The following is a 25,166-nucleotide window of genomic DNA, read 5'->3' as shown; positions in this document are numbered from 1 at the left end:
TGGCAATGATGATGTCATATCATTTGAAAAAAATAAAAAATAAATTTAAAAATTAAAAAATAATAAAAAAATATTTATTTTTCTTTTGACTCTTTTCTCCCTCTATAGTTTCGACTCTTCTTCTACCATTTTCAATGATTTTAGTCAAAATCCCTAATTTCTTTTTCTTCTCCTTCTTCCCTCAATCCAAGTTGCTGCCTCCGGCACCGCCGGAGGTTGGCCTCCCTCAACCCAAATCGTAAAACTAACTGCAGTAAATGAAAATCTTTGAATTTGAAAACCAGAGAAGAATATGCCTCACTTGGATTCTCCTGCCATGGCTTGTAATTCCTCCACTTCTCCCAACCACACGAAATTTGTAATCTCTCTCTCACACACTTTTTTTTAAATACTTTGTATTCTCATCTCTCTCCCTATAGTTTTCAAGCCACTGAACCCACACAATAAGTTCACAAATTACAATACCTTTCCCTATTCCATTAATATATAAATGCAACAAAAATAATTCATGTTAATTAACCCTTTGCCTTTTTTGTTTAAGTTTTTAAACCCTAAAAATTATGTTTTCCTTTCAGTGTTTCATTCAAGATTCGCAGGAAGAACGTGTGAATTTTATATATTCTTGTATGGATTGTGTTTTTAGGGTTTTCCACATTGGATTCAAGTGATTGGATGCGATAATTATTTTAAAATTAGGGTAAGTGATTGGCTTTTAAATCTAGCTGGGGACTTTGTTTCGATGGGATAATTAGGGTCTGGATACAGAGAATAGAGGAAGGAAGATGATAATCAAACGAATGACTGTCAAGAGATATGTTTTTTTTTCTTTTGTGTTTTTTTTCATTGGGATAGTTGATCTTCAGGTGATACTTGTTTGCTTTCAAATGAGTCTTTTGTTTAGAGATCATTGATGTTCTATATTCCGTTAAAATTTGATTGTATTGTTGATTCCTTTAGATTTGGCTTTTCTTGTAGATGTTTATTTTTGTTTGGTTACTGAGAAAGTGCAAGAAATGAAATGAAATTTTTCAAGAAAAAGAAGGAATGACATAAATTGGGGGGAGAAAAAAAGTCAAAAGAAAAAAAAGTTTTTTTTAAGATTATGACATCATCATGATGTCATTTATGCCACGTGTCATAATGTTATTCTATCACGTGTCATAATGTTATTCTATCAGGTACTAATTTGGAAAAAAAACTATAAGTACCAATCTAGGAGAAGTGGACAAGTTTGGGTACTAATTTTATATTTAACCCTTCTAAGAATTTATTTTGGAATAATCAAAGTTTAACTAGGAAAATTAACTTGTTGAAAGTCTATTACGTAGTTGCTTTGAGTTAGTAAACCATTGTGCCATCACTACGTCATGGGTCGCGTTGTTGGGACGTCGTCACTATTTCAAACATCTTTGAAACATTACGACGTCATCAGTATTCTCGTCGCAACGTCGTTAGGAAAATGCGAGACACACTCCACAAATTTAAATATAATGAGCACACAAAATTTATGAAAGAAAAGTTGAGTCTACAATTTATAGATTCTAAGAATTTTAAAAATATATTGAAGTTTAATTTTATATATATCTTTTTGGATTTTTTAGATTTTTAAAAATTTCTATAAATATTTGGATAATTTTTTATGATTAAGATCAAATTGATAAAATAACTAAATATTGAGAATTAGATTTATTGAATTTTTTTAAAATCATGATCGAATTGACGAAAAGTGCAAACATTAAATAGTAAAATTTCCGTTATATCAATAAAAATAGTACATTTGGACTTAAATGCACAAAACATATTGCTAAAACAAAACAAAATAATTTTTTATTTATAATTAATTAAAAAATGATAACATTTTTTCATTTTCATTTCTTGGTTAAAAGATTTCGTTATTCCTTGTCCTTTGACAAAATTTGAGATTTAACCTTTGTATATAAAAGGCAAAAAATTATGTCATATTTTTCTAATTTAAAAATCTCAGTCCAATTACCAACATTTTTAGAATCTCCTATCCAGATTTATCAACTTGGCATGTTGATTAAGCCGTCTTAATATTATGTGACGTATGTCTAGCTTAAAATAAATATGTTAAATTGAAAAATTTTCAGAGAAACTATCAACGACGATGGTTATTAGATTAAAAATTTTAAAATAAAAAAGTAAGAGAATTAAATTTTTAAATTTTAAAGTACATGGACTAAATCACAATAATATTTTAACCATTAAATAGTCCACCTTTTAGTGAACCATAAGCATAAATGTAACACAAGAACCATGTAAAAATTATGATGTTGTATGTGATGAAAGTGAATAGAATTTACAAGTTTTAGTGCTATTATTGTGATAAGAACTAGATCGTGAAAGATACAAAGTTGTATTATTTCTGTCAAGTGAATGAATGGAAAGGTTTAATAATAAGAAAGCCCATCTAGACGAGTCCTGAACTATTAGGATATAGATGACATGCCATTAAGGAAAATTAGCGCGGTTATTGTATTATTTCATACTTCGGTGCTTATTGTTGTAAAATTTACACTCCGGTGCTTATTGATATTATTTTGCATTTCAGTACTTATTGTTATTTGTATTATGTGCTTAGTGATAAATGATATGTATTAACAATGGATTATCGACTCATTTTCATTATCCTAAGTGTTTAGCTAGTCTACATTGGGCTACAGTATCGTAATTCAACTATTATCAATTTGTGGGTTACGATAATTAATGGTAAGTACAAATTTAGAAAAAAAAAGTTGAACTTCAGGGACTAAATTTGATGTGAAGTATGTGTATAAAATGAACCCTGTAGAACATAAAGACTACCGGCCTTTCGATCTCTCATTAGAACGAGAATTCCTTAAGATACCTTAATGCTGCTAGACTTGATGGCAATCCTACAACCCTTCAAGTCTAAATTTTCAAAGGAGATGTGATTCTTCTTTAAATCAAATACATGCTTAACATCTAATAGTGTCCTAATGATTCCGTCGTGCACCCTGATCTGAACAGTACCAACATCGGTTACCTTATAGGGTGAATTGTTCCCCATAAGCACAACTCCGCCTTCAATTAGACTGTATGTGGAGAACAAATCCTTGTTTGGAAACATATGGAAAGAGCACCTTGAATCTAGAATCCACTTGGACGTAAGTTTAGACCTTTCAATTGTAGGCACCAACAGCCAATCATCACCATTGTCCTCAGCCACACTAGCATTAGCTACGTCAGCCTTCAGTTCATCGTCACTATCAGCAGCCCTCATGTTTTTATTTTTCAGCTTATAACATTATGCCTTAATATGACCCAATTTCTTGTAGTAGTGACATATTTTGTCATGATTCCTCAACTTCGATCTTGACCTAAATTTGTTTTGACTTGAATCCTTAGGTTGTTGCCTGCCTCTAGAAGCCAAAAGTGAGGCTTGACAGCCATAATTGATACCCAAACCTAACTCATTATTGAGTTTTTCCTTGCTCAACAAGTTACCTTTTGTATCTTCAAATAAGAGTTTATCTCTACTATAAATAAATGGCCTTTTTGAAAGTTTTATATGAAGGGGGAACAAAGTACAATAATAGCATAGTCTAATCTTCATCATCTATATTAACCTCAACATTCTTCAAATCGTTCAAGAGAGTAACAAATTGGCTGATGTGACCCCTAAGGTTTTCACCTTCGTTAATACCAAACGTTTTTCTGAGAGACCTTGTCATATATAGAGCTTCTAATTTTCTTCATAAGGCTACTATCATTTTCTCTATAAGTACCTCATGCAATACATTGTTAGTGAGCCACAACTGAATTATTGACAGAGTTTTTTCATCAAGTTCTTCTCAATCTAACTGGTAAAGATTTTCAAGCTTTTTCCTGGTAATGACTCTTTTTTAGCCGTTTTAAATTAGAATTGCCGTCATCCGAACTTGCAATCAAACTTCTTGATGTCAAATCTCATTGTTTCCATCCTGAATGAGTCAATCTGTGAATGTTGAACCAGACGCCTCGTATAAATAATGTGATAGTAAAAGTGGAGAAGAATGAACATAAATATTTTACATGGAAAATTCCTCCGAAGAGGATGAAAACCATGTGAAAAGGAGACTTCACATAATGAAAAAATAAACGAAGAGTACAAGATGATCAAAATAACCTAAATGAGTAAAACCCAAAACCTGAATACAAATCCCTCTAAAAAACTCTCCCCAAAACTCTTCATTATATATCACATAAGAGATCTTCTGTTAACTCATAAAACAATGTTACAAAGTCCTTTTAAATAGGCTAATATTAAATTTCTAATATGACTTAAAATATTCCTAGATTAATCATAATTTAATTTGAAAATTATAATAGAGTTTAACTAGAAGAACAAACCTGGTCTAAGTTGAATACATGTTGCCACGTCGTGATGAGGCATATCGCCTCGTCAGAATACCATCTATCGTGTCATGTTAATGTCGTGCTCCTCTTTGTCGTGATGTCGGTTCTATTTCTTCTTTGGTTTGTTGCTTTCTTGGTCTTTAGGACTTGAATGATTCGCAAAATGTTTGAGGCAAGGCTGGTCGTACAGGGTTACAATCAAGTGGAGAAAGTTAATGTTTTCTCTCCTGTTTGGGTATTACTGACCCTTGTTACATTATACAACTTTGATTTGAAGACTAGTAGTCTTTCAGTTTTGAAGTTTGAGCACGATTTAGACTTGGTTGACATTATTAAAAATTTGAATTTGGTCTGTGACGAGGCATGTAAAAGAAGGAGTGATAAATACGAGTGAAACTGGAGATTTGTAGGGTGTGCCTCACATTTATCGAATATTTTGCAAGAACGTATTAGAAATAGACGTGCGATGTTATGATGATGAGATATGTGACGTTGTGACGACATGATGAGCAAGGGACGACATCATGACGAGGGTTGTCAGGACAAGGCGACGATTTGTTGAGGTAAGAGCAGGGGAGACGTCATGACGAAGAGAGTTGTGACGTTGCGTCATCATGACGTAATCTCACTAAATGTAGCCGTATCTTAGACTCCAAGCTGGACTTCTTCTCCTAGTTGAGCTCTAATTATTCCAGAGATATTTTAATATGATTAGAACTCTAATCTTGACCTATGTAAAGGGGCCATTGTATCCCTATTTTGACATGCCAATCAACAAGAGCTTTTCTTAAGGGTGACAATATATAGTTGCATATGAGTTTTGGTGAGAACTTCATGGTAACTAAAGAGTAATTTTGTTCCCGAGTTAGGGCTTTGCTTTCAGGGCTTGAGTTTGTATGTTTAGTACATTTAGGTTTATTTTGTCCATATTGTACTCTCGTTTGTTTAATCATTTAGTGAAAAGCCGAAGCCTTATTTATCGTGGTTTCTATCCTCTTCATAGGAGTTTTCCACGTAAATATTTGTGTTCGATCTTCTCTACCTTTTCTATTTCATTTTTTATACGGGTCGATCCCCAACACTATATGTAAATTTTAACATATTTGCAGATGACATCCAGGACCCCCCAAAAATATTACACCTTTTGTCATTTTAAAAATTGTAAAGTTTTAAGTTAATTCAATAGTTAAATTGTATTTAGGCCCCTCCTAAATTTGAAAAATTCAATTATGACTTCTCCAAAAATGAAAAATTTTGTAACAGTTGCATTTTGTCTCGGAGCTAAGTACAGTAATGAATCGGGTTAGGAATTGACTAAATAGGAATTTTGAGTAATAAATTAGGAAGTACTTAGACCTGATAGAAAACCAGAAAATATTTTTGAGATAGGAAAATTTAAGTAGAAGCTTAGACTAAATTGAAAGAGTAAAAAAATTGTTGTAGTGGAAGTTGAAATTTAGAAGGTTTTGAGAATTTATGTAAGTAGTGAAAAAACAAGGAAGAACTAATAGGAAATTTTGCCACACTAAAATATGATTCATACATGGAATTGTGAAGTTTATTAAGGGTAAAATAGTAGTATTTAAATAAGATATTTATAGGAGTAATCATTAGGGTAAAAATGTAAATATGAAAGGCCAAATGACTAGCTAGCAATTTGGCCATTTTAAAAATAAAAATCATGAGATTTTTCTTAAGAAATGTGCAGATAGATGGAGAGGAAGAGAAAACCATTCTTCTCGCAAGCCAATCATCACCTTCTTCTCTTCTTCACCAAGTTTTCCTTTTATTCCATTAGGTCCCTTCCACTATTGTTAGCCATTTTAAGCTTATTTTCTTCCATTTCTTTGATGTTTTTTTAGTAAAAACAATAGATAAAGCTAGTATAAACCTTAATTTTGTGAGAAGAGCTTCCATAAATGAGTTAAACGAGAGAGAAAGTAAGAATCAGTTGGTGATTTTAAGAAATTAAGGTAAGAAATGATGGAAACTCTCATAACATTCATGTTTATTTCACTATATGGAATATGAAAGTTGTTTGATTAGATTTTAACATATGAATACTATGTGTTTAATTTGTTGTTGAAGAAAAAGGGAAGAAGTTTGAGGACAAAAGTGAAGGAAAAGGAAAAGGAAAAGAAAAGGTCAAAGAGTAAGAAAGGAGGAACACATGATTTCAAATTTTGGTTGTAAGTATTTCAAGTAGTTAGTATTGTTTAATTTATTTTAATTAGATAATTATGTTAATTAAGTAGTTTAATTATTATACTAATGATGTTATTAGAAGTATTTAGTAGAGGTAAGTAATGTAAATACTATAAATTGTAGTTTTTGTGTGCCATTATATGATGAATTGTGGTGATAGTGAAAAATGACTAAATTTAAAGAAATTAAAATATGTTATGATATTGTGAATATGTGGAAAGTGAATTTAGATAATTAATATAAAAATTATGGTGTTGTATGTGATGAAAGTGAATAGAATTTACAAGATTTAGTGCTATTATTGTGATAATGACTAGATCGTGAAAAATACAATGTTGTATTATTTCTGTCAACTGAATGAATGTAAAGGTTTAATAATAAGAAAAACCCATGTACATGAGGTCCCGAACTATTAGGATATTGATGACATGCCAATAAGGAAAATTAGCGCGCTTATCGTACTATTTCACACTTCGGTGCTTATCATTGTAAAATTTGCACTTTGGTGCTTATCGAATATTATTTTGCACTTCGGTGCTTATTATTATTTGCACTATGTGCTTAGTGATATATGATACGCATTAACAATGCATTATCGATTCATTTTCGTTATCCTAGGTGTTCAGCTAGTCTACATTAGACTACCGTTTCATAATTCAACTATTATCAATTTATGGGTTACGATAAGTAATGGTAAGTATGAATTTAGAAAAGAAAATGTTGCACTTCAGGGACTAAATTTGATGTGAAGTATGTGTATACAATGAATACAATTTAACTTTATTTTTATTAGATTTTTAAAATCTTGAAGTACTTACTAAGTCTTCACAGACTTATCGTGTTAATTTTCTAACGCGTAGGTACAATAGATCCCGTCGGGCTAATATCTAGGTCGAGTGCATCCCATCTCATCAACACTCCAAGTAACAAGATTGAATGTAAGAATTTTAGGGTTAGTATGGCATTTACATAGTTTCTTAGTATAGGTGAATGTTAGATGGACTAAAATGAAAACTTCGAAAAAAACCTTATTGCTTCGGTGATCTAACGACATAATTTGTTAGTATTTAAAATTAATTTACAAGGGCTTAACATATGCATGCATATATGATATTATTATATGGCTATTGTGATGAATTTAAATGAGTTTAAGGTGAATTGAATTGGATTTGAAGTGTTGGACTGTTTTGAATCAATGCAGATAGTTTTTCGTAGTTTTTCCAATTGTTTTTGCTTTAATTTAACCCAATGTATAGATACCCGGGGGTAAGGTATCAATACTTGGGCCCTAAAATAAAAAATTTTCGAAACAAAAAGCAATTTTGGTATCGATATTGATTTTGGTATCGATATTAAAAGCTGGGTATCCATACCTAGGCCTAAGGTATCGATACTTTCATCAAAATTTTGAAATTTTGGAGTTCCAAAATGCTATTTTTGTATCGATACTCATAAGAGGTATAGATACTTTTATATAGGTAAAAATACCTCATGTTTTAGTATCGATACTTGTCCCCAGTATGGATTGACAATCATATTTAAATCATTTCTAAACATACTCGATTAACCAGTAATGCCCTTGAACTTCTAATATAATATTATTGGATTGTTTAAAAGAAATTTTATCTTTTAATGTTCACAATACATGGTAAATAGCCAAGGTTGCTTTGGCACCGAATGTAAAATTCCTATTTCGAGTTCCAAGGGCCAAATTAGGTATAGGGGTCTTACAAGTTTATTGTTTCCCTTGAAAAAACTATAATTTTTTTTATATTAACACAATGTAGAAATTACATATTTACCTCTCTCGCAATTTTATAATAAAAATTGATCCCTAATAAAATTTCTGGCTTCACCCCTATTATATTGTGTATATGTTATTTTAGACATCTTTATTTACTTAAAAGAATTAAATAATTATATCTACAACACATGTATATAAATATATTTAAAAATTTAACCCAATTTTTGGAAGCAAAACGAAAGGTGTATTCTAAATTAATTTGAAATTCATCTCTTTTCCTAATTGAATCTAACCTTTCACCTTCATTATTTGTTTATTATCCATCATGTTCATAAACCTATAGAATTGGTAATATACATTCTATAAATTTTCCTCTTTTTTTTTTCCTTTTAGTGAGAGGAAAATTTTGTGACCAATTCTATTCATAGACTTTGACAGCTAACAGAATTAAGTTTCCACCCTACCAAAATTTTCCTTAATGTATGTATATTAGTTATCAATCATATTCATAGACCTCCACAACTAACATAATTTACCTAAACTACAAATATACATCATTCCAAAATTTTCATCCCATTCTTTTTTGTTTAAATAGGATATTTTATTTGTTTAAAAAAAGAGAGGATATTTTATTGATGTGAATAAAGTAGTAAGCTCTAGGGTGATGTTATGAATTTTATTGAGAATCAAAATTGAAGAATTCTTTTTTTAGACATGTAATTTTACTATTATACTAATTTATAAAATTATAATTTTTAAGGGGATATATAATAGGGTTGCACTTACTTGCTTCTATCACATCAAGAAAATGAAAAATACTTGCCAAGTTGTAAAACTAATAGGAAACCCGATGGATTGCATTTCCATCTCACTAATTGCAAAAATGGTGAAATTAGCTTTTGTACATTTCGAGACATACAAATTAACCACTCTATTAAAATTTTCTGTTAAATAACAATGTGGGAAATGCTAAAAATTATTTTTTATGGGTAAACTATATAAATGGTTACCGAACTATGCCTTTCGTTCTATTTTAGTCATCCAACTATTAATTTTTTTGAAAAAAAAATTAAGCCCCTACGACCTTTTAAAAATCTCATTAAAAAATCTCAGTCCAATTACCAACATTTTTAGTATCTCCTAGCAAAATTTATCAACTTGGCATGCTGATTAAGTCGTCTTCATATTATGTGATGTATGCCTAGCAGAAAATAAATGTGTTAAGTTGAAATTTTTTAAGAAAAACTACCAACAAAAATGGTGATAGGATTAAAATTTTTAAAATAAAAAAGCAGGATGATTGAAATTTTAACTTTTAAAGCACATGGAATAAATCTCAAATTCTATAGAAATGTAAGGACTAATAGTATATTTTAACCATTAAATAGTCCACTTTTTAGTGAAGCGTAAATGTAATATAAGAACCACGCCATGGAACATAACAATGATTGATTAAAAAAAAACTCCCAACGAAACATAAAATATTTAGATTTAAAATTAAACCATTTATTTCGACAGATTTAAGATTTGATAAGCATTAGAAATTGAACACAATCACATCAAAGGCTTGAAATCTCGGGGTTTGGAGTTGCAAATTTGAGGAACTCTGCATCTTTTTCCAACACAAGCATCCTCTTTTCATCCAATGTTATCCAAGCTTCGATGCCTTTGCCACACTTTGTTTCAATGAAAACCACATTGTTATTGAACTCAGACCCGGCTTCCCCGAACGGAGCAACCCATTGCGGGTTGCCCCATCCGAAATCGAGTTCGTAATACTTGATGTTGACCCAACTTGTTGAGGAAAAGACATCTGGCTTTTCAATGGAAAACATGGTTTCAAGCTGATTAATGTACTCACCTATGATTTTAAACCCTTTTTCTCCTTGTATTGCGTTCAAGTATTCATCGTCGATAGTCACGATAGATTTTCTCATCAACTTGACCAACTCAAATAGTTCGGTGTCGATCTGATCGGTAAGATTTGTAACACAATGTGTCCAACAAAACAAGTTTCCGATCGAATTTTGTAATAAATTCGAGTTCATTCTTGGCCTAAGGCTCACGGCTTGAGCTAATACAAATGGTTTAAAGGATCCTGAGGTCATCCTCGATGCTGCCATGGAACGTTTCCAGATAAAACCCAATACAGCTTGAATCCTAGACGGCATAGCCTCAAGTTCACCTTTAGCAATAGCCCTCAGTTCAGCTATGGATTTGGCATCAAATGTGAATCTCATTGTAATGGAATTGTAAGGTTCCGTGAACCACAAGTTTTCCACCTTTGACAAGTAATGTTGTGAAACTTCATTTCTCGGTGGAAACAACATCGATGCGTTCGCTAAACCATGAAACCCAACATTATGATGATAGGTTCCTCGAGCGATTTTGCTCCAAACATCGAGTAAATGAAAGATTATTGCCGCATCAAAGATCTTATGAGAAAAGACAACGCCTAGAGCTATCCCGCCACAAGCGAAAATAGTGACTTGGCACACAAGGAGGGGAGCCTCATTGTTGAATTCCTTGGAGAAAGGTTGGCATGGAAGCAATTTGTTCAATAACTTAACCTCATGGTGCTTAAGAAACTCAGACAATCGACAACCAGCTTGAGCTGATAAAAATGGCACACCTTCATGGAAATGATCGATGAATATGTTATCTTTGATCCGACCGGAAATTGGATATAAGATGTTTAGGGTTTCAGAAAGCGAGGCCTTTAGATGAGGCAAGATGTTGGTGGTAGTGAAATTGGCTTCATTCAAGGGGTAAAATGCCATGAATGAGGCATAAGTTGTTGGGGTGAGTTGGTCAAAGATATTGAGTTTGAAAGGTTTCATGCCATGGATTTCTAGTGAAGATGGTTTGATGATTTCTTTTGCAAATACTTTAGCTTCAAAGTTAAACATTTTGCAATCTTCAATCTAACTCTTTGCTATAAGGGTTTTATTTCACCATGGACAATCAACTCAAGCTATAAATAGGGTTATAAATGTATGTAATTAAATAATGTATTATATAATTCATATTATATAAAACATTGCAAGAAATAATTGAGTAAGATTTTATATATTTACAGAAAACATATGACTATTTTTACGAGAGAAAAATAATAATTTATGCATTTAAAAAAATGAAAAGTTCATTTAAAATAGCTTGCTTGAGAACTTGTCAATTGAAATTAAATACTGACAATAATAGGTTAGGTTAGGCATCATTTTTACAACAACTAAAAAGGTTGTCCGTTCAATTGCCAGAATTTCACTTTTACAACTTCCCTTCTCTTGCCAACCAATTTTTTTAATAAAAAGAAATATAATTTAGGTTTATTTCTAGAACTTTGTGGGCTTTTATGTGCAAATTATTATAAAATCATATAAAAAAGTTTTTCGTGTTCACGTGAATATTGTGTTGAAAATATTATAATTCATTTTATATTGATTTCATATGATAAAAATATGCTTAGGATTAGTGACGTAAAGAAAATAATGATACTCACAAGCTACTTGAGTTTGACATAAAAAATTTAAACTTGATAATTATCAGTTTGAGCTTGAACTTAAGCTATTGGTCAAGCCGAATTCAAGCTCAGAAGCTTTATTGAAATTTTCATATTTTTATATTATTAAGTTACGTTATTGTTCTTAATATATGTTATTAACCTTAAGCTTAGTTATGGAGCTGAGCTCGAGCACAAAAATTAGTAAATGAGTTTAGTAGAGCTCAAGTAGATCAATTATATATCATTCTGCTCAACTTGATTATACCCCTAATTAGAATATATGAAATTATATAAATTTTACTAATTAAATTTATGTTGGGGATCTACCCATATAAATAATGACATAGTAAAAGTGAAAAAGAATGAATACAAATATTTAACGTGGAAAACTCCTCCGGAGAGGATAAAAACCATGGGCAAAGGAGACTTCACTTAATGAGAAAATAAATGAAGAGTACAAGATGGAAAAAATAACCTAAATGAACAAAACCCGAATACAAAGCTCTTTAAAAAACTCTTTCTAAAATTCTTCATCAAATCTCACATAAGAGATATTTCTTTAAGTCCTAAAAAAGGGTTACAAAGACCCTTTAAATAGGCTAATGTTAAAGCCCTAGATTAATCAAAATTGAATTGGGAAAAAGATAGTAGAGTTTAACTAGGAGAAGAAACGTGGTCTGAGTTGAATACACGTCGCCATGTCGTGGCGAGGCATACCGCCTCTTCGGGACGTCGTCCATCTCATTTGTGCTCCTCATTGTCATGACGTTGATTTTTTTTCTTCTCTGGTTTCCCTAAAAATGTGAGGTACACCCCACAAATCTTCACCCTCACTCGTATTTTCATAACACTTTCTTTGAAGAGCCCCTTTAGGGGCCCAACTTGATTATGCAGTATACTTAACTGATTCCAAGCAGTTCTTGGACGTTGAAACTAGAAGACTTTGAAACTGGAAGACTTTTAGTTTTCTGAACTGCCAAATCAAAGCTAACTCATTTTTGCTTCCCATAAACGCAATGCTCTATTTTTCCAACTCCTGCACCTGAAAGAGAATCTCTCTTATTCAAAACAATCATACCTTTTTCTCTTGTATGACTAAATCGCTTGTGCTTCAAATGAGTAGAATCCAACTCCTTAACAGATGAGGAAATTTTTGCTTTACCTGTAACACCCTGTACCTGTCACGATGATCATGATATTGGATGTTACAACGCAAAACACTTAACAAAATTCTAAGCAACAGGCGTAAAATATTTTTAAACTTATTTCTTATTTCTTATTTACTTTTCATTAATATAAAAGAAGGTTTGAAATAATTTCATTAAAGTGTTAAACAATTTATAACATTAAAACATAAACTTTATTAAAAAAGACTCTTATTGCGTAGTGTACTCCTAAGATGTCCTTTATATGCATAATATCCTAACTCGCTGCTACTCTATCGCATCCCTGGCTCACTCTTACAGCAGAACATGAAACATGAACAAAAACTTGTAAGTTCACACAAACTTAGTGAGTTTTACCCCAGATTACCTTGAAGCCTTTCTAAATGGACTTCTTATCTTGAAGATTTTGGATTTGATCTCGGTCTTTGGGAAATACTTTCCTATTCGACGTATACATATTCATCAACCTCCTTACTTGACTTATTCATGAATCATTCTTTGGTCTGATTCCATATTCCATTAATCAATACATATTTCATTTTCTTTTCAGTAAATGTACCTCTTCAAAGAATATCCATAAAGAACCTACCATCAACGAAGTCTCCTTCAAATAGACATAGAATACATTTTTCCTCAGGATGGGTGCTTATAGTTACTACTCTTGGTGGATAGTAAAATTAACGGGTCTCTTAAGTTGAACTCTATATTGATCTTAACTCTAGAGATTCTCATATTAACTCTGGTAGCTATCTGATTACCAATTTGGTCACGTATTGAATCAACCCAAATCATATCTTATATTGATAACGAAATGTTCCATACCATATAAAATGATTCAAGATGACTAAGTTACTTATCACGAGATAGGATCCAGATGCCTCTATTCGAGACATGAAAACCATTGAAATGTGGTGGTTACTAGATAACTCAATTTACTTTATTAAATAGCGTAGTGAAACTCAGGTCTAGCGAACACTTAAAGTTTCATAACTACAAATACACCAAGCTCCTGTACAAACAAACTACTACGGCAGATTTCTTCTTTAGAAATATAGATGTAGACTCTTTTTCAAGAAATACCTCTCAAAGCACATTCAATTTCATCACTGAATTAACCAAACCATTTTATCTTCAAACTTATCAGATCATTGTCATAGAATTAATTATTGAAGAAATCAAGAACTTACTCAAATCTTGCCACAATGGTAGTTAACCAGATTCTACCACACATGGATCATCGAATATGCCATATAGATGTTTCAGGACTCACCACAAAGACAATACAGAAATAAACCACTAAGGCTTAGCAAATCACACCACACAGGCATCACATAGAATTACGTATTTATTGTCCTGTTGGACTTTCTCAGAAAATGCCATGAGGTTGCCCTTACATGGTCTTATATATATCTTTATGTCGTGATCTGCCAGTCCGATTTACGTCTCACCGAAGGTATCACCATGAATATTTTTGTTATCATACAATGCCTTGGGTCTCAGCCACATGGTCTTATACATACTTTCATGTCGTGATATGCCAGTCCAATCCTCATCTCACTAGAGGCATCACCATGAATATACTTATCGTCAACATGAGCTACCTTTCTGGTTAGCAATGTACCTGCCCTACCAGAGGCATCATAGATGGATGTTGGCTTATCCAACACAGATTACACTCACTCGAATTCATTTTCATACCTGACTTGTCCATGTTCTCTTAACAAAATTCACATTTCCCAACCTGGTCACATGCATTTACATCACACATCATTTTATTAATATAGTAACTCATTTACCTCAAACGTGAACATGCAACGACATTACTATGCTTCACATGCCTACCAATTATCTGAGTTGTTATCATCATATATATTTCTACTTGAACAATTAACATGTAGGACTCAGGATAGAGACTCACCTAATACTCACTCATACAGTAGTTTGGAGTTCTAAACTCAAACATCCTTTACTAACTAGTAGCAACAGCTGCTTAAAAGAACATGGATTTACCATTAAAACTCATTTACAGATAGATTGCTAACATCTCAACTACAGACAACCCTCATGAAGGGCCTCTTATTCATAACTTACTGTTTATATGCTTCTTAACATCCTTACTCTTCTAAAACTTAAGATGAAGAGTTATCATACTTAGCAGGATGTGGAACATCCACTGATTAACTCAAAAACCTTTGCTTACAAATTATTAAAGAATAATATAACATTTAAGTTTAAGAAGAAGAACCAGATAGTAATATTGAAGGAATAAAAACCATTCGGATGTTCCCTTCTCATATATATTTACACTCAATTCCTCTTAATGGATCTTGACAAGTTTCAAATGCATATAGAATGTCCCTTTAACATCCTACAAAAACCAAGAGAATAATAAACTATAATCCTGTATAGATGTTATTTGACCACTCAATTCAGTTGGTTCCTAACTAGATCTCATTACCAAAATCTACTTTAGATAGTGCCCAAGCAAACTAGAAGTATGATACTTTTGGTGGTAACCTTCATAAGGCTTATTCTTCATTTTTCGTACTCCTTCTTCCATTGAAGAATACTATGGAATTAAATACTGAGATACTTCTATGGGCAGATAATCTATGCGCCAAACATTAGTTCATCAGAAGCTTATAAATTGGTGGACTAACTACCAGTGTGTGCAAAAAACAGATAATCTTCACATCTATTTGCCATCATCTCGAATTCGTAAAATTTGGGGTGTGACATTACCGATCACCGTTGAACCCTGCAGAACATAAAGCCTACCGATCTTTCGACCTCTCATCAGAACGAGAGTTCCTTGAGATACCTTAATGTCCAGGACTCAATGGCGATCCTACAATACTTTGAGTCTAAATTTTCCAAGGAGACGTGATCCATCTTTAAATCAGGCACATGCTTAAGATCTAATAGTATCCTAAGGATTCCATCGTGCATCCTGATCTAAATGGTACCAACACCGATTACCTTATAGGGGAATTTTTCCAATGAGCACAACTCTACCTTCAACTGGGTTGTGTGTGGAAAACAAATCTCTGTTTGGACACATATGGAAAGAGCACCCTGAATCTAGAATCCCCTTGGACGTAAGTTTAGACCTTTCGGTCGTAAGCACAAATAACCAATCATCACCATTGTCGTCAGCCTTCCGTTTCTTGTCACTCTCAACAACCCTCATGTTTTTATTTTTTAGCTTATAACATTATGCGTTAATATGGCCCAACTTCTTATAGTAATGACATGTTTTGTCACATTCCTCAACTACGATCTTGACCTAGATTTATTCTAACCTGAATCCTTAGACTATTGCCTGTCTCTAGAAACCAAAAGTGAGGCTTGACTGCCAAACTTGATACTCGAACCTAACTCATTATTAAGTTTTTCCTTACTTAACAAGTTACCTTTTGCATCTTCAAATGAGAGTTTATCTCTACCATAAATTAAGGTCTCTTTGAGAGTTTTATATGAAGGGGGAAAGGAGCACAATAATAGCATAGCCTGATTTTCATCATCCATATTAACCTCAACATTCTTCAGATTATTCAAGAGAGTAACAAATTGGCTGATGTGACCCCAAAGGTTCTTATATTTGTTAATACTAAGCGATTTTCGAGAGACTTTGTCATATAAAGAGCTTCTAATTTTCTTCATAAGGCTGCTGTCATTTTCTCTATAAGTACCTCATGCAATACATTGTTAGTGAGCCATAACTGAATTATTGACAGAGTCTTCTCATCAAGTTCTTTTCATTCTGATTGGTCAAGATTTTCAAGCTTTTTCCTGGTAATGACTATTTTAAGTCGTTTTGAATTAGAATTGTCGTCATCTGAACTTTCCACAAATTGGAATTTGTGAACCCATTGAACTTCTCGATGTCGAATCTTATTGTTTACATCCTTAACAAGTTGATCCGCGAAAGCTGAACTAGACTCTAATAGTAATTTGTTGGGGATCAACTCGTATAAATACTGGGATAGTAAAAGTGAAGAAGAATGAACATAAATATTTTACGTGGAAAATCCTCCGAAGAGGATGAAAACTATGGGAAAAGGAGACTTCACATGATGAGAAAATAAACAAAAATTACAAGATAGAGAAAATAACCTAAAGGAGTAAAACCCAAAACCTGAATACAAATCTCTCTAAAAAACTCTCCCCAAAACTCTTCATCAAATCTCACATAAGAGATATTCTATTAACTCATAAAATATGGTTACAAAGTCCCTTTAAATAGACTAATATTAAAGTTCTAATATGACTTAAAATATTCCTAGATTAATCATAATTTAATTGGTAAAGTATAACAAATTTTAACAGAAGAAGAAACCCAATCTAAGTTGAATACATGTTGCCACGTCGTGACGAGGCATATCTTCTTATCGAGACGTCATCCGTCGTATGATCGCGATGTCGTGCTCCTTTTCGTCGTGACATCGGTTCTATTTATTCTTTAGTCTGCCAGTATATCCCTATTTTGACATGCTAATTAGCGAAAGCTTTTCTTGAGGGTGACAAGATGCAGTTGCATATGAGTTTTGATGAGAGTTTCGTGATAACTATGGAGTAATTTGTTCCCGAGTTAGGGATTTGTTTTCAGGGTTTTACTTTGTAAGTTTAGCACATTTAGATTTATTTTCTCCATATTGTACTCTCGTTTGTGTAATCATTTAGTGAAAAGCTGAAGCCTCCTTTGTCGTTGATATATCATAAAAGTAACATATTTTTAATCTCATTCTTGATGCATTTTTGGATGATTAATTATGTAAATTAGTGAATTTGATGCTCTTAATCTATTAAATTCATATCTTTATGCTAAGGAGAACATTTGAGAGCAAAATGAGTGAAAAAAAGCCAAAATTGGACAAATAGAGCTGTTTATAGGATCCACACGGCCTGGGCATTTCCACACGGGCTGGCCACACGCCCATGTGCCAGCCCATGTCGATATCGCACCCTACTTCCCAAATACGTGGAAAAACCCAATTTTTAGGTTTTTTGAGCATTCTAAAGTCTATAGATATCAATTAGAAGAAGGCCTAAGGGGACACGCAGAGAAAATTGAAAAAAGCATTTGAAGAACGCCATCGGAATCAACTTACAAGTGGATCTCCTTCAAGATTGAAGATCTTCATTTAATCTCCTTCAAAGTTTTATTGGGTTTCTTTATGTCTTGTTGTTATCCTAGCTTTGAGATGTTTTCATTCTAGATAACTAAATTCCCTAGAAACTTAGGGAATCTAGGGACGATGAAACCTATGATGAATCTTATTATTTGATTTCTGATTTACATGATAAATACTTGATTCTTGTTCTCAATTATGTATATTTATTTCGTGTTTTAATATTTCTGGGATATTAATTCATGTTTAATGTGCTTATTTCAGTGGAGCAAAAGTCCCTATTTAATAGTAGATCTAACATAATTGAGTAGAGTTGTATGCAATCCTAGAAATAGGACGACATAAATCTACTGGATTAGAGTTGAATCTAATAGAGGAAGCCATAGATCAAGTTAATGCGACGATAGGGGTTTTAATTAGAAAGAGATTTCAATTAATCAACCTAGAGTCAATTGTTCTTACTCTCAAAAGAGATATTAACATAATTTAGGGATTTTTATGGATCAAGACACAAGTGAATAAATCGTTTAATTCAGATTCCAAATAATAGGTGAAGTCTAGGTGGATTCTTTCCTAGGTATTGTCTTTCTCATTGGTGGTCTTCGATTATTTTCCTATTTCATTCTCTGTTGTGTTCTTAGTTAAATTAGATTAGTAAATTTAGATTAAAAATAATCACTCCAATTTATCGGCTAAATAATAGAAAAACGGTAATTACTAGTACTATTAGTCCTCGTGGATACGATATTCCCTACTCACCATAGCTATACTATTGTTCGATAGATGAGCTTGCCTTTATCGTAATTATAGTTAGTTTAGTGACCATCAGTCGTGGTTTGTATCTTATTTGGAGGAGTTTTCCATGTAAATATTTGTGTTCAATCTTCTCTACCTTTTCTATTTCATTGTTTATACGGGTCGATCCCCAACACTATAAGTAAATTTTAACATATTCATACATGACATCCAGGACCCCCCAAAAATATTACCCTTTTTGTCATCTTAGAAATCATAAAGTTTTAAGTTAATTCAATAGTTAAATTGTATTTAGGCCCTTCCTAAAATTTAAAAATTCAATTATGACTTCTCCAAAAATGAAAAGTTTTATAACAGTTGTGTTTTGTCTCAGAGCTAGGTACAGTGATGAATCGGGTTAGGTAATAGTGGTAAATTTTAAAAATTGACTAAATATGTGAATGTTAGATGGACTAAAATTCAAAATTTGAAAAAAAACCTTGTTTCTTTGGTGATCTAACGACATAATTTGTTAGTATTTGAAACGAATTTATAAGGGCTTAACATATGCATGCATATATGATATTATTATATGGCTATTGTGATGAAATTAAATGAGTTTAAGGTGAATTGAATTCGTTTTAAAGTGTTGGACTGTTTTGAATCAATGTAGATGGGTTTTAGTAGTTTTTCAAATTATTTTTGCCTTAATTTAACCCAATGTATAGATCCCAGGGGGAAGGTATAGATACATGGGCCCTAAAATAATAAAATTTCGAAACTTAAACCAATTTTTGTAACACCCCAAACATGAAGGTATCTATGTGGAAGAAGGTTCTATGGTTTGGACGTAAGGGCAAGTTGAGCCCTAGGTTCATTGAGTCGTATTGGATTCTGAAGCGTGTGGAACCGGTTGCTTATCAGTTTGAGTTACCTCCAGAGCTAGACCATATTCATGACGTGTTTCACGTCTCTATGTTGAGGCAGTATCAGTCTGACCCATCTTACATTGTTTCCGTTAAGGAGATTGAGGTTAAACCAGATTTGATATTCGGGAAAGAGCCAATTTAGATTCTGGATCGAGATGTGAAAATTTTGAGAAAAAATCTATTTCGTTAGTTAAGATTCTATGGTGGAATCATGGCACTGAAGAAGCCACGTAGGAACCTAAGGACTCGATTCGTCAGCAATATGCTCATTTGTTTGGATCAGGTAAATTTCAAGGCTGAAATTTCTTTTAGGGGGTAGATTTGTATCACCCTGATTTATTTAATTTTGTTTTTACGAATTTTGTCATAAATATGTATTTGCTTTAGTGGTTAAGTGATTTAAGGGTATGTTTAAGGTCTTGGGTTCAAGTCTCACTTTCGAAAATTCTGCTATTTTTTATCCTAGCCTTATCCCTTTTGGGTGGGCTTATGTTATATTTTTGGTCAACTTATACTAGAATGAGCATGCTGGTTTAAGCGGTAAGGGGTCAGCTTACCTTATGGTCTTGTGTTCAAACCCCTGTATCAGTGAAGGATGTTATTTTTGTTTCTGTGAGTGTGCCCTTTTATGTAGTAGAAGTTTGGTGGGATTGGAAGTCTATGGTAGTGGTTGGGAGTTAGTGGGTCGGTTTAGTGGGATTTGTTAGTTTATGGAGTGTTGGGATACTCTTTTAATTTAATTTTAATTTTAATTTTTAAAATTTTCTTTTCTTTTCTCAAATTTTCTTTTCTGACGTTTGGTTTCTTCTCTTCCTCTTCTTTTCCTTTGCGAATTCCTATTGCCTTTTCTCTCTATTATGTTCAACAAATTGATTATTCTAATCATTGGGGTTCGGTGTTCCGGTTGTTCTTCATTCGTTTTGGTAAGTTTGTAAGTTCGTTTGGTTTGGTTTGGTTTGGTTTTCTTTCCTTTTGATTTGACGTTTTGGTGTGTAGTTAAAGAATTGAAATCCTATGACCGTGTTGTATAGAAGAAGACTGTGAAGCAGTGAATTTTGCTCCAACAGCTTAATCAGTGATAGTGGTTGTTTTTATCGTCAGTAAGTTTGTGTGCGTTGTTCGGGTTTGCGGTCAAATTCATAAATCGTTTACTAAATATTTGTTGGGATACTGTTTTCAAGTTTCGAAGGTCTTAGGATTGCTTTCACATAAAAAAACAAACTAGGTGTGTAACAAAAATGCGAGAAAATGACAATTGGCGAAAACTAAAAATCTAGCCTGTCGACGCCACACGAGCATGTGCCTGACTGTGTGGTAGGCCGTGTGTGACACACGATCGTGTGACGTGTGTGGCTGTGTGGGTCACACAACCTAGGCTAAATTTCAGCGTGTTGGCTACACGGGCATGTGGACTGAAGTTTTAAAATTTTTCCCTAGGGTCGTACATGTCGTACCCATTGACTGTGGGCCTACCGTGGGGTCGGTATAGGCTTAGATAAGCCTTAAAGCATGAGATCTATTATGTATATGCATGTCTACTATCTGTTATGCAAGCATGTTGATATAATAATTCTAGTATCTGGTATCTTATATTTCTAATTTATCTGGTATTCTGTTGTTCTTTACTATGGGGCGGGATATGTAATATGTGGAGGAAGTAATCTGTGAGGCAATATTTCGCCAGTATACTGGTAGCACGACTGCGATTATTCTAGGAAGTTTCCTATAGACACTATTTAATGTGTAAGGCTAGGTAGGTGTTTTATACCTCACGTGGTGTGTTGAGATGGTTGGAGTTAGTGTGTAAAGGATGGGGGTAGGACTTTTTATATCTGCATCTGTATGATTCTGTTGATAATCTAATTCTGTTAAGGATTTATGTCTGTATCTGTTCTGTTATGTGATAAAACCTGAATTTATGTTTCCGTTGAGTTACACACTGAGTTTTTAAAACTCACTTTCTGTTGGTTTGTTCTATTCAGGTAACCCTCAAACTTAGGCGGGTCGGTGTGATGGAGGCTCAGTTGTGACCACTTGTCCGTAAATTTCATTTACTATAAATATTTACTTAACTTCCTGGTTTTTGGAGAGTTTTGTAATTTTGGGACTCTCTGGACTTTTGGATTTTATTTTTGGATTTGGTTTAGATTTGAGATTTCATGCGACGTTCGAAAAAATAGTTTACAAAAACAACTGTTTTATACAATCAAATGTTTTTGAGAAAATAAACTCGATTTTCAAAAATGTAATGACTTTTAAACTTCCGCTGCAAATTATTGTTTTGTCCGAAAGAGGAAGTAATCAGTGGTTTTATACAATCAAATGGTTTTATTCTTTAAAATAAAGAGGTAGGATGTTTTTAAAGGAAAAGACAAATTTCTAATTTTTCTTCGTAACATCTCAAAATTCGACCATAACGTCTAGGTTGGGTTTGGGGTGTTACAATTTTGGTCTCGATATTGATTTTGGTATCGATATTGAAAGCTAGGTATCTATACCTAGGCATAAGGTATCGATACTTTCATCAAAATTTTGAAATTTGGAGTTCCAAAATGCTATCTTTGTATCGATACTCATAAGAGGTATAGATACTTTTATATAGGTCTCGATACCTCATGTTTTAGTATCGATACTTGTCCCCAATATTGGTTGAAAATCATATTTATATAATTTGTAAACGTACTCGGTTAACCAGTAATGCCCTTGAACTTGGATTGTTTAAAAGAAAATTTTATCTTTTAATGTTAAAAATACATACTGAATAGCCAAGGTTGCTTTGGCACCGAATGTAATATTTCTATTTCGGGTTCCAAGGGCCGAATTATTTATAGGGGTGTTACAAGTATATTGTTTAATCCCTTGAAAAAAAACAATAAAATTTTATATTAACACAATGTAGAAATTACATATTTATCTCTCTCGCAATTTTATAATAAAAAATTGATCCCTATATAAAAATTTCTGGCTTCACCCCTATTGTGTTGTGTATATGTTATTTAGACATCTTTATTTACTTAAAAGAATTAAATAATTATATCTCCAACACATTTATATAAATATATTTAAAAATTTAACCCAATTTTTGGAAGCAAAATGAAAGGTGCACTCTAATTAATTTGAAATTCGTCTCTTTTCCTAATTGACTCTAACCTTTCACCTTCAATATTTATTTATTATCAATCATGTTCATAAACCTATAGAATTGGTAATATACATTCTATAAATTTTCCTTTTCTTTTTTTTTTTGTTTTAGTGGGAGGAAATTTTTGTTATCAATTCTATTCATGGGCTTTGACAGCTAACAGAATTGAGATTCCACCCTACCAAAATTTTCCTTCATGTATGTATATTAGTTATCAATCATATTCATGGACCTCCACAACTAACATAATTTATCTAAGCTACAAATATACATCATAACAAAATTTTCATCCCACTTTTTTTTTGTTTAAATAGGATATTTTATCGATGTGAATAAAGTAGTAAGCTTTAGGGTGAAGTCAGAAATTTTATTGAGACTCAAAATTGAAGAATTCTTTTTTTTTAGATATTTAATTTTACTATTATACTAATTTAAAATATTACAATTTTTAAAGGGATTTATAATAGGGTTGCCTTTACTCGCTTCTATCACATCATGAAAATGAAATATGCATGCCAAGTTGTAAACGTATTAAGGAAACCCCTATAGTTAAGGATGGATTGCATTTCGGTCTCACTATTGAAAAAAGGTCAAATTAGCTTTTATACATTTCGAAACGTGCAAATTAACTACTATATTAAAAATTTCTATTAAATAACGACGTGGCTAAAAAAAATATATGGGTAAACTATATAAATGGTCACCCAACTATGCCTTTTGTTCCATTTTCGTCACTTAACTATTAATTTTTTGAAAAAAAATTAATCCCTTGTGACCTTTTAAAAATCTTAGTCCAATTACCAACATTTTTAGTATCTTCTATCGAAATTTATCAACTTGGCATGTTGATTAAGTCATTTTCATATTATGTGACGTATGCCTAGCAAAAAATAAATGTGTTAAGTTAAAAATTTTTGAGAAAAACTACCAACGGCAATGGTGCTTGGATTAAAAAAATTAAAATAAAAAAGTAGGATGATTGAATTTTTAACTTTTAAAGCACATGGACTAAATCTCAAATTCTATAAAGATATCTTTATAAGGACCACGCCATGGACCATAACAATGCTTGATTAAAAAAAACCTCCCAATGGAACATAAAATATTTAGATTTAAAATTAAACCATTTATTTCAACAAGTTTAACATTTAATAAGCATTAGAAATTAACACAATCACATCAAAGGCTTGAAATCTCGGGGTTTGGAGTTGCAAAATTGAGGAACCCTACATCTTTTTCCAACACAAGCATCCTCTTTTCATTTAAGCTTCAATGCCTTTGCCACCTTTTGTTTCAATGAAAACCACGTTGTTATTGAACTCAGACCCATTTTCGATGAAAATCGAGCTCGTATACTTGATGTTGACCCAACATGTTGAGGAAAAGGCATCTTGATTTTCAATGGAAAACATGGTTTCAAGATGATTAATGTATTCACTTATTATTTCAAACCCTTTTTCTCCCTGTAATGCATTCAAGTATTCATGGTCGATAGTCACGATAGATTCTCTCATCAACTTGACCAACTCAAATAGTTTGGTGTCGATCTAATCGGTAAGATTTGTAACATAATGTGTCCAACAAAAAAAGTTTCCGATCAAATTTTACAATAAATTTGAGTTCATTCTTGGCCTAAGGCTCACGTCTTGAGCTAATACAGAAGGTTTAAAGGATCCCGAGATCATCCTTGATGCTGCCCTGGAACGTTTCCAGATAAAACCCAATATAGCTTGAATCCTAGACGGCATACCCTCAAGTTCACCTTTAGCAATGGCCCTTAGTTCAGCTATGGATTTGGCATCAAATGTGAATCTCATTGTAATGGAATTATAAGGTTCCATGAACCACAAGTTTTCCATATTTGACAAGTAATCTTATGCAACTTCATTTCTCAGTGGAAATATCGATGCCTCAACTAAACCATAAAACCCAACACTATGGTAATGGGATCCTTAAGAGATATTGCTCCAAACATTGAGTAAATGAAAAATTATTCTGCGTCAAAGATCTTACGAGAAAAGGTAACACCTAGAGCTATCCCACCACAAGCGAAAATAGTGACTTGGCATACAAAGAGGGGAGCCTCATTGTTGAGAAACTCAGACAATCGAAAACCAGCTCGAGCTGATAAAAATGGCACATATTCATGGAAAGGGTCGATAAATATGTTATCTTTGATCCGACCAGAAGATAGATATAAGAGGTTCAAGGTTCTAAAAATTGAGGTCTTT

At 32.6% G+C, this 25,166-nt stretch overlaps 1 protein-coding gene across 1 annotated transcript; it reads right to left on the bottom strand.

Annotated features, from left to right (window-relative positions):
• Positions 1-9,888: 9,888 nt before the first annotated feature.
• Positions 9,889-11,238, bottom strand: LOC107915591 (stemmadenine O-acetyltransferase). The gene has a single exon (XM_016844728.1). The coding sequence runs from the start codon at positions 11,236-11,238 to the stop codon at positions 9,889-9,891; it is 1,350 nt and encodes a 449-aa protein (XP_016700217.1).
• Positions 11,239-25,166: the final 13,928 nt, after the last annotated feature.

Source organism: Gossypium hirsutum, chromosome D10, assembly GCF_007990345.1.
Source record: "Gossypium hirsutum isolate 1008001.06 chromosome D10, Gossypium_hirsutum_v2.1, whole genome shotgun sequence".
Lineage (NCBI taxonomy): Eukaryota > Viridiplantae > Streptophyta > Magnoliopsida > Malvales > Malvaceae > Gossypium > Gossypium hirsutum.
The sequence above is the reverse complement of the archived record's forward strand: the minus strand, read 5'-3'. Positions and strand labels throughout refer to the sequence as shown.

What these genes read in the sequence shown, in the direction of transcription:
- LOC107915591 (XM_016844728.1), bottom strand. Translation starts at nt 11,238, where the DNA reads ATGTTTAACTTTGAAGCTAAAGTATTTGCAAAAGAAATCATCAAACCA.